This window comes from Musa acuminata, unplaced genomic scaffold, assembly GCF_036884655.1.
Source record: "Musa acuminata AAA Group cultivar baxijiao unplaced genomic scaffold, Cavendish_Baxijiao_AAA HiC_scaffold_1153, whole genome shotgun sequence".
NCBI lineage: Eukaryota > Viridiplantae > Streptophyta > Magnoliopsida > Zingiberales > Musaceae > Musa > Musa acuminata.
In genome coordinates, this window is record NW_027021365.1 from 27,586 (window position 1) to 38,296 (window position 10,711).

The following is a 10,711-nucleotide window of genomic DNA, read 5'->3' on the forward strand; positions in this document are numbered from 1 at the left end:
CTTGCCCCTCGGTTAAACGCTGGACCAACAAATAAAGAAAGAAAGCAAGCTCCAATATAAGAAGGAAAGGAACTATTGGAGTTTTACTTTTCCTAATTAATCTCAAGATGCTTTCGATTCTTCCTATAGCGTCGAAATAGGTTGTCAGTTCGGTCTGTCGAGAGGAATTAGCCAATGGCATTGGCTGGGCGTCGGGGGCCACCTCCGCTCCGGATCGCCTGTCTTGGTCGAGCCAGGAAACACCAAATTGAGAACGGGCAGCGACTCTTCCAAGGTGGGTCCGATCGTCCGTGGGAAGCAGAAACCCTGTTCCCTCACCGGACGCGAGACAGCAAAAGCGAAGAGCGCTTGGGAGCGGGTGCAAGATGCCCGACACGTCGGGCGTCCGGAAGGGTCGTCGCCTGACCAATGGGTGCACGAGACGGGACGCGCGTCACGTGCCTCCTCGTCTTCCTCCTCCCCGACGGCTAAGCAAAAGCCGCTCCCGCGAGTTGGGTTCACGGGGCCACAGGCAAGAAGAAGACCGTCTCCTTTGCTAGTAAATGCTCGTCTTATATATATATGAAGCAGCTCCTCTTCCTTTCATCTTTGTCCTCTGAGGAGGTGGTGTTGTTAGGTTGTTCAGCTTTCCCTTCTCCCTCGCCATCAGTCTCGGGACCAAAGCGACTGTCAGCGTCGCAGAGGACGCTGCAGCGTCATTCCACCATAATTTCCGCCGATTGCCACTGGTGGCTTAGCAAAGTTTCGACGACAGCCGGTGGCCGAGGATGAGAGGGTGAGATCACGAGGGTGACACTTAGGTTTCTCTTTCTTAGTTGCTCTTCTCTCGGCATCCCATAAGGAGGTTGGCGTCAAGATAAATTAGAGTGACGGAAACTTGGTTCGTTGTGACTTGTGGGGATGCCAAGAGACGTTTGGGCCTATTGGTGGCGGGGAAGGAACTATTGGCCGGGCGGAGTCCGCACATCGTCTCAAGTTCCTCCCGACTTTTCTATGTTGGCCAGCTGAAGCAAAGCTGTGTTAACCACCACGCTTCTTATCCATTGCAAGATCAGAATATCCCGGCTTAAGCTAATACCTACCTCACATTTGGAGGATATGACGCACATAAAGAAGTGGACTGCCGGCCGTCTTGACTTACCTCCGGTTGCTGCACAGGATAGATGTATCCGAGGTGCGACATGAGTTATGACGTAAGTCGGGACCTGAACCACTTCCCCATGCACCGACAAAACTCATGACAGCTCGGTCGTCCGATTAGGTTTACAAAAATGACCAACCCTACCCATGGAATCTTTTGTTTTTTTTGTACGATGAGAAAATATATATAACGAGGCATTTTAGTAATTTTATAAAATATTTGATGGGGCCATTTTCACTCTACCGATTCAAAATTCAAAATTAGATCATATGAACTCTCACATATTAATATTAAAAATTATATCAAAAAATCGACACAAGATTAATCGTATTTTGATAATTCGATATCTATATTAACACAGAAAATCAAAATATTTATCATATAAAACTAATTATGAGACTCTTGAGTTACGTCACTTCAGTGCAAATTCGTTTGTATCTCTCTTATATAAATTTTAAAAAAAAAAAATTTCTGAAAAGAAACTCAGGATTACCAAAGTATTTTCTCCTATCGTAATCATAATAATGTTAATCTTTTAATAAATTTGAATTGAATTAGGACTGGGTGGTGTAGTAAGAAACCCAACATTGAGTTACACTTCATTCTTGCTATCATTAAAGTCTAGATATGGATGGTTAAGCTTGATAAGTCTAAGGTTAGAAAGTAACAAGAAGTATAGCTGAATGGTAAAAGCTAATTAAGTTCAACATCCTTATCTGAGTTGTTTCCAGTTTATGATACAGAATTTAAGCATGCTTTTGAATCAAAGAAAGGGCTAAATTTCTTTCCATTAAAACTGGCAGAATTTAGTTATTCAGTCGATTAATTTCTTTAAAATCTTCCTGAATTCGAAATAAGGAAAACAACATCAGCTGAGAAAGGAATAAGGCCTGTAGTTGCTGATCAAGTGTATGTTCCTCTTCCTGGACATCTAATGCACAGCTTTGTCTCTACATCGCTATGTTGAACAGCTCCATTGTGGGCTACACCTTCCCCTAAAGTAGCAGTTGGAGATTTAGCCAGTCCCTTGCACTTCAGATACTAATAGATATCAAATCACTTGCCAAACTATGCCATTAAAGAAAAAGTATATAACATGCATGGACTTAGTTATACCTTTTCTCGCAGTGCTTCGTTCTCCTTGGTTAAGGATCTCTCCTGCAACATGGTGATTTGATAACATTGTCTAAAATGTCGCAGAGCTAACTAGTATACAACAGAGTTCAAGTAATCTACCTTCTCTTTGAGCTGTGCCATCTGCTCTTGTAGCAAATGATACTGGAGTGAATGAACAAGAGGTAAGTATATTTTTGGTCGATAACTTGACAGAAATGAAGTAAGTTCTATTCTGACTTGCCTTCCTTTCTCTTATACTGTGTAAGCTTTCTTCTAGCTTGCCCTCCAACTCATGCAGTTCATCGAGCGAACATGACCCTAGATTTTTGCCCAACAGTTTCCTGCATGCTTCTTCATGTAATTAGGATTTTAATTCCTGCTTGTTGCAGTATCGTGAAATTGAGTAGAACTCACTGTTTAGAGGCTTCAATAAGTTCAATCCTCTTTGATATCCATGCTGCCTCATATTCCCCTCCCTTCAACACAATCAATCTAACTCTTAGCTTTTAGCCACTGATAGATGCACCAGCCTTTCACTTCATTGCATATGCACTGATCTACTTGCATGTTAGAGAATATTAAGAAACGGAAAATCCTTTCTCACCTTTATGGCAATTAAAATGATTCAACCACTAATTAAAATCTTTAAGAAATTTTGCCATCTGTAGAATATTTTTTCCAGCGTAAAGAAATGTGCAATCCTTTCATGTCATTAGCTCCAAGTAAAAAACCATCTTCATTAAACCACATACGATTAAAATCTTCCTTCAGCATATAGAATCTGAGATAAATATATTTCATATTTCATAAAGTACCATAATGAACTTTGTGACAGAGAATTATTCTATGTGAAACCACCACAAAAAGATACGGTTCCACTCTGACGACAGATAAAACAATAGAAACTAAATGGACAAATGCTGCACCTCGATATCTTGTTCCATTTTTGTGCTGATGCTATCTTCTCTTGAATGTGCTCTATAGCGCTCGATTGCACTTAGCATACTGAAGAATAAAAAAATGAAACAAAAGCTGGTAAAGAATTGAGTTGTAAAATGAGAAAGTAATACAGATAAAGTATGTGAATGTACAATACCACAGGAAAAGCATATTAGTTTCTGTGATCAATATGATAACAAAAGATTGATAGAAGATAAGATTTCTTCAACTATACGAGGAAATCTCTATATTTTGTTAAGAAAAATTCTCTATACTGTTGAACAGGAGTACCGTCTTCGGGTATGATAGAAGATAAGATTTTTCCAACTATACGAGGAAAAATCTTCTATTCTGTTGAGGAAAATCCTTCCTCCTAATCTATATAAATAATCTATATAAATAGGAGGGGAAACATGTTAATGTATTTAAGCTAAAGCTTCTTCAAGTATTTTTATCTTCTATTCTTTCGGATAAAGATAATTCTTTCCGACAAAGATAATCCAATGATGTGCATATAGAACAAAATAGTTCCTATCGTCGTGTTGCTTGACTCCACTACGAGAGGAGTGATGACCTACTGTTGTCAGGAAGTCGGACAGCCACTATGAGGGTTAGAACGTAACCAAACTCACCAATTTCAGGTCACATCAAGCTTGCAGATATAAAATGGGAGAAACAAGAAATTCCACATCTAAACGTCTGATGTTTATATTTTGTCATTTCTTAAATTATTGGAGACCATAAAATAAATAAAAGCTTAAATTATGTGTTCTCCTTGTTATGTTTCCTAATTTTTACATGTGAAATCAATAAAATTATTATTTGATACTAACACACGCCATAAAAAAATTATATCGAATCAGGTTGTCAAAGTTATATGATGATAAGATTGTTTTTTCACGATCTGAGTGATTAACTTTTAGATTAGAATGTAGTCAACCTGGATGAGTGTGCATAGATTAACCTTTCATTGGTATTTGAGATTGAAGGTAAACATAATTAAAGGATCGACATACATTGAACTCCCACACTCATTCTCAAACAGCTTGATTTGTTGTTGTTATGCTCCAAAGCTAGTAACTTTAATTATTAAAGCTCAAAATATATTTAGAAAATATTGAGCTTAGCTCAAACTTGATGAAGCTAGTTGGCCTCATCAGATGTAAAGGTTAAATATGTATGAGGCTTCTAGGATTTGGCTCTTCTAAATCCAACAGTAATGAAGACATCACAATGAACATCCACCTCAATCCATATGCAACAACTACACGGTAGAGCAAATAAATACTACAATATAGTAGTATCACCGTATGAGACTTATAGAACTATGCCAAAAGAACAAAGAAAAAGAAAATTTTGGGACTGCATATTGGCGTAGCTGAAACAGAAGCGTCATGAAAACTTAAATCTATTTTATGTTTATTATAGTTATGAGCTACAATGTCTAAAAGTTCCCATGTAGAAATTATAAAGAATTTTTCTCATGTTTTCATACCATTGCTTCTCATTAATTTTTTTGTTCCAAGTGAATGTGGATTATGTTTGGGTCTGTCAAATTTTCCATGGATATGACAGCCAAAACACAGAATGTGTTTGACGACTATGAAACAAAATTCAGGCTAAATAGATCTTTTTTGTGAGCTAACAAATACCCTCTCATCACTGCAAATTTTATCTATATATTTATTAACTGCAACCACAAAGGTGTATCCATTTATTGGTTTGCATCACTGAAGTTCTAATTTTGGGTACATAAAATTTGATATATTATCGTTGTCTTGTTCCAAACTTTGGTATTTTGGAGATTCATTTAATAGCCTTGTCCAAATATATTGCTATAAAGTTCTAAAATAGCTACCAATTTAAAGAAGTTATTATATATAGTATACATTGTTTAGTGTCTTTCATCAGAGACAGTACAGACGCATGATAGAGTGACATAATCTTCAGATTATATTTATGAGAGTTTCAATTTCTAGGATAGCTACAGGCCTACTTACTGTAAGATACGTGAGTGATAGGTGACCCAACATGTACTAACCGATGCTTTGGCTATATAGTCCACCAACTGAGGTCTCCTGATTCGTTTGTGAGATGATATGCCCAGAAGAAAAAAGAGACAAGAAATTATTAATGCAGAAATAATTCGAACAGATGGTGCATGTTCACTTGTTTAATTAACGAGGGAACAAGTGCTATATGCCTATTCTTCATTTCCATATTTTCCGTCTTATATATTCATTTGATATATTTATGAAGGATGGCTTTATGTAAATGTTATCTGACATTCTAATTTGCTGTTCCATCTGTAGATCTGTGAATAAAGACCACTGTACTCAAAGGGACGGACATGAACCGATCAGAACCTAGCAAGCTCGACCACTTTTCCTTGAAGGAAGTGACATCGAATGAGAACCATTTTATATCTCGAAGCAAAAAAGGTGTTGGAAATCCAAGTCGGAGGTGCCTGAGAGACCAAGTCTGAAATGTTTCTTTCATGGAGATTATTCTACTTTGAGATTATGATGTCGTAAATGATGATGGGAATCTAGGCCTGAAGCTGACGAAGGAAGCAGGTGCATAGATCCCCATGGAATATTCAGAACGAGATACTGGTTTATCTGGCTTTCTCTGATCTAATTGTTGATCCTCGAAACTGAAAAGAAAATGAAAGATAGAGGAGGAGGGCATCGCATCTCACCTGGAGCTGGCGAACTCGTAGAGCTTGCCCCCGGAAGAGAAGATGATGAGCGCGACCTCCACGTCGCAAAGTACCGACAGCTCGAAGGCCTTCTTCAGCAGCCCCTTCCTCCGCTTCGAGAAGGTCACCTGCCGGCTCGTTGCGTTCTCTATCCGCTTCATCTCCCTCTTCCCTCTCACCATGATGATCTCTCCTCTTTTTGTTTTTACAAACTGAGATGAAGAGAAGTGTGCATACCAACCCACACAAGAAGATACCTATAAAGAGAGAGAGAGAGAGGTTGCAGAAGTAGATGAACGCCCAAAGAGAGATGGAAAGAGAGGATCTCACCAGAAATGGCAAGGACAAGAAGAAGGCAGGCGGTGTTTTCCCCTTTCTCCTTTGCCTACTGTGAGACGACTCGGAAGAAATAAAAGGCAATGGTGGGGCGAAGAAAAGGTAACCCATTCCATTCTAGCTGAAGTAGTAGATCAAGCCCGAGAGAGGGAAAGGATCCATCCGTTTGTATCCCAAGTTGTCGTTGCATTGCGGTTGGATGTAGCTGCTGTGGGGAGAAGAGGGGGTTAAGGAAATGGGAAAGAGCCATTTGTCTCTTTCAGCAGCGCTGGATGTGCCCGTCGTTTCCCGAGCATCGAGCGAGTCTATCAGGCTGGTAGCAGCAGTACGCGAGCGATGTGAATTCCACAGGAAACCCCCCTCCCCCAATCTGAACCGTCCATTTTTTCCAGAAGATGAACGATCCAAATTAAGAATGGGATTGAAATGGACGGTGAAGAAGACACCTTCGTTATGCTTAACGAGTACAAGGCATCACGCAATAGGTCGGTGGGCTCATCCGGATCCGCCGGTCGTCCAATTGGGCTACAACAGCCGAGTGGGAACCACGCCACGTGCACTACCCACTCCTGTTTCCTGCCCACGCCCACCGATTTGGAAGACGCCGCTGTCCCTCTTCCTGACTCCCTCTCTTTCATGGCTTCGCAGTGAAACCTGTGTGTGTGTCCCTCTCTCTCGCTCCCCCACTTTTCGAAGTGACTTTACTGCTTTCAAACATGTAGGCAAGCACCTTTTCCCCTTGTGTTAACCTGCGCTCTAATTTCTCCTCTCCGCGTCGTCCCGTGGGGTGGTGGTGATGGGTTTGTTGCCATTTTGGTGGTGGGTTTAGGTTGTTGGGCTTCCCTTTTCTCACGGCCATGGTTCCGGGACCAATGCGTCTGTCCCCTCTCAGAGCTTGCAGCATTGCAAGTTGCAGCATGATGGTTCAGTTCGCTTGGATGTTTCCCCAGAGGTAAGAGTACTAAACACTGCATCGCAGAGAACGCAAACGACGGGCCAATTAGAATGAGATCGTATAGGATGTATTATGCCATGCGGGCGTGTACGAGTTCACGAAGATAATACAGAGGTTCCAATTGGAAAAAGGAGGTAAGGTGGGGATGAAAAAGGAGACTCGGCTCCAGTGGAGCGCACTATGAGCACTCCATGTGTTTGTCAAAATGGCGAGCTGGTCCCTCTCCGGTATTTTTTTTTTTTTGGGGTTGAATATGTTAGATAAGACTAAATTATATATATATATATATATATATATATATATATATATATATATAATAGGTCAATTTTGATTTGTTGATCTTTTTTGGATGTTATCATGTCTCCAAAAGTTCAAAATTAAAATAAAAAATACAGTTGCAGAATTCGATCAAAGAAGAATATCTGGTAATCTCATATTTTATCTCATTCTTGTGAAATATTATATCGAGGTGCATCGGATTAGTAGGACGTGATAAATTTTTTATTTATAATAAAGAAAATAATAATAATAATAATAAAATAAATAAAAGATAACTATTGGTCTCTTCCTAACTCGAAGAAATTAATATGATGGAGGTGATGGAATCACACTATTGAAAATATAATAGTTTGGAGATGATCGAATCGGAAATATAATACTAGGAAAAAGGTCTTGGGATGATAGAATTATTCGATTAAAAATATAATTATAGTCTCACACCACTCATATGGGTGGGTCATAATGTTCTAGTCCTAAGAGATTAAGGGTTGAAAACTTCATATGATATATAATTATAGCTTGAGCATAATAGTGTACCAAACTAACTTCAAAATATTTTCTGACATATTTTAAAAGTGTTTAGCTTAGCGAGTAAGAACTTTGATAGATTATTATAAGGCCTTAGACTTGAATGTTATCTTTGTCACTTATCTCTTAAATAAAAAAAAATATATTTTTTAATCTTTTTTTATAGACTCAAATATAAGAATAAAAAATATATAATTATATCAAATCAAATATATATAATATTTTTTGAAGAAATAATAATTCTGACTTGATTCAAAGAATAATCATCCTCTATGTTTTCATTAATAAATTTTAATCGATAGAGATTAATCTTCAATCAAGAATAAATATGATTTCTTTTATTTTTCTATATTTTTTTCTCCTTTGGGTAGATGTTGACAACTTACGCGTAATACCTCTAAACTAATAAAATTTACTTAAATAATATATAAACAAAATTGCTCTGACATTATCATTTAAGAACTTTAAGAACTCAACTCCAATTCAATAAGTTCAAAATGAATATATAATTTGAAAAAAAAAAAAATTGTGACTATTAATCTAATGAGAGAATATTGTTTTGGATGTCATGTTAACTATATTTAATAAATTCTTTGTTATTTCTAGAAACTTAGTATGTTTAGTAGACTATTCTTCTCCTATTTCTTTGACCTTTTTTTCCTTTCTGTAAACAATTTATTTTTTCTTGTCCTTTCAAGGTTGATAGAGAAATATGTATCCTAATTATGACTCGACGCATGATAATTTAGTAGAAAAGCTAAGTCCCCATTAATGATCGAATCACATGAATATTAATTTAAAATGAAATATCAAAGAAAACCTTTACGCCACTGTAGGTATGACTTGCTATAAAACGAAAGGCATATGCCGGACTACATACACTGCCTGTGTGCAACAGTACTCTCTCATAAATGGTTTGATCCATAGCAATGTTCAGTGGAGCTTCAACCCAGAAATAATTTGAACAGATAGTTTCTCTGCAATTCAATCGTTGGCAGTTTGTGAAAGCGTCGCTCCAGGAATTGGAAGCCGTAGATTGCTACATGGTTGTGCTGGGCCGGCCTTCTTCTATGCTCTTATTTCTGTTTTTGTGTGTGTGTGTGTGTGATTCAAGTCTGCAATTGTGGCAGAAAGCAAACATGAAACACGATGCCGAGAGCAAACACAGCCATCGTATCATCATCTTGGCGTGCGTTGTGATGCGAATCCGATGTTTGTTGCGATGCCGGAGTAGCCGATCCGCTGCCCAAGGGAGCGGGGAGGACAGCTTCCTTCTGGCTGTCTTATGATGAGCGAACAACTTCTACTTGCAAAAGCGAGCTTGTCGGACAAGAGTAGTTTCATGGAGATGGCGAACGACTGTGGGATCAGCAATGGGGCTCCCATGTATGTGCTGATGCTGGGCAGGCATTAGACACTCTCGAGGAACATGGCTTGTCAAGGGATGCCGCTTTGGCTCTTTCCTCCTTGTAATGAGAATTTTCATATGGGAAAGGGAACAGTGTCTGCCTCGTTCGCAGATAGGACGACGATTCCACGGTAAAAGTTGTGGACGTCGAAGCAATGTGGATTCCTCGAGTGCTGGCGGATTTAAGTTGGATTTACGGTCTACGTTTCGATCATATCTGCTTAGCTTTACGGTCAAGCGAGACACCTCGAGAGTCCAGACGAAACAAGAGTCGTGAGCGAATGGCAAAAAGCTAAGCCTCAGTGGAGGCGATGATGGCGGAAAGACATCCCACTCCCGTGAAAGAACGAAGCAAACCCAAAGCATGGTCCCAAATCTGCAATACCTCATCGGACAGCATAAATGAAGTCTAAGGAGGTAGGAAGTGAAAGAGACTTCACGTGAGCTCAAACTAAAGAGGACGATGAACGAAAGAGACCTCGTATGGCAGTATGGGTACTTTTGTTTAGGGGACCATTTACATTTGTCTTCAACATTTGCCAAAGCTATCGATACATGTTCTCGAGTTTGATTCGAGTTTGACACATTTACATTTACATTTGCATCTTTCTTTCTTTCTTTCTTTCTTTCTTTTTTCCTTTTTTGTTTTAATGAATGATATCGACATCCAAAGACATTAACTATCGACGCTATGTAACATCGATCGTGATGACTGTATATAGCTAGCATTGAAATTTATAACGTAGATATTGTCATGGGTATCACGTCGAAACAATGCTACGACGAGCAATTAATCGTAATAATAATAATAATAATAATAATAATAGTTAGTAAATAAGGAAGCTTATATCACACTTTGCTGCTCGATGCTTCTCGTCGACACCATTCATATGTTGGATTTCCCGTTCACATTCTCATCTTTCTCTGTTCTCTCTCCACCTCTTCTCTCTTATATCTTTTTTTCCTCTCCTCTCCTTTCGGTCACCTCTTTTTTTTATAATTTTTTTTTATTTATTATGTGTTTTTATTTTTATTTTGCATCTTTTAGTATATTGTGCTTGTTTTTCTTTATTTTATTTGATTATTATGATATATTCCTCCTCGGATGAACGTTCTTATTCCCAAGATGATTTTCTCATTGTTGTCTCTTTTTATTGTATTTCATTTTTATTTTAATTTCAACATATATTTATATTACGTTTGTAATGATAAATTTTAGTTGTTCAATCTAGAAAGTGACATGGATCTAACTATGATCCTTTCCTAAAAATACCATAAGATGATTAGGAGTGAGAGCATTGAATTCTC

At 38.4% G+C, this 10,711-nt stretch overlaps 2 protein-coding genes across 5 annotated transcripts in view; one reads left to right on the forward strand and one right to left on the reverse strand.

Annotated features, from left to right (window-relative positions):
- Positions 1–1,889: 1,889 nt before the first annotated feature.
- LOC135585497 (MADS-box protein SOC1-like) lies at positions 1,890–6,495 on the reverse strand. Of its 4 annotated transcripts, none has more exons than XM_065179899.1 (8): positions 6,228–6,495; positions 5,898–6,109; positions 3,184–3,262; positions 2,672–2,733; positions 2,499–2,598; positions 2,378–2,419; positions 2,258–2,299; positions 1,890–2,182 (listed from the first exon to the last, which is right to left on the reverse strand). In XM_065179899.1, exons 1-8 carry the CDS (start codon positions 6,342–6,344, stop codon positions 2,045–2,047), a joined length of 792 nt encoding a protein of 263 aa, XP_065035971.1. In that variant the 5' UTR covers positions 6,345–6,495; the 3' UTR covers positions 1,890–2,044. The 4 variants fall into 4 exon arrangements, with proteins under 4 accessions (XP_065035971.1, XP_065035969.1, XP_065035970.1 ...); XM_065179897.1 differs by having other exon boundaries at positions 1,893–2,182; positions 5,898–6,154; positions 6,228–6,486; XM_065179898.1 differs by having other exon boundaries at positions 1,894–2,173; positions 5,898–6,154; positions 6,228–6,477.
- A 2,848-nt stretch (positions 6,496–9,343) lies between these two features.
- Positions 9,344–10,711, forward strand: part of LOC135671742 (BEACH domain-containing protein C2-like) — a 24,352-nt gene continuing 22,984 nt past the window's right edge. The window contains exon 1 of the mRNA XM_065179903.1: positions 9,344–9,402. Coding sequence (XP_065035975.1) covers positions 9,344–9,402 — 59 coding nt within the window. The remainder of the gene's footprint in view (positions 9,403–10,711) is intronic.

What these genes read in the sequence shown, in the direction of transcription:
- LOC135585497 (XM_065179897.1), bottom strand. Translation starts at nt 6,344, where the DNA reads ATGGGTTACCTTTTCTTCGCCCCACCATTGCCTTTTATTTCTTCCGAG. An exon ending in AAATGGAACAAGATATCGAG is followed by an intron (nt 2,734 to 3,183) that starts GTGCAGCATTTG and finishes ATTGTGTTGAAG; the next exon opens with GGAGGGGAATATGAGGCAGC. An exon ending in ACAGTATAAGAGAAAGGAAG is followed by an intron (nt 2,420 to 2,498) that starts GCAAGTCAGAAT and finishes CATTCACTCCAG; the next exon opens with TATCATTTGCTACAAGAGCA.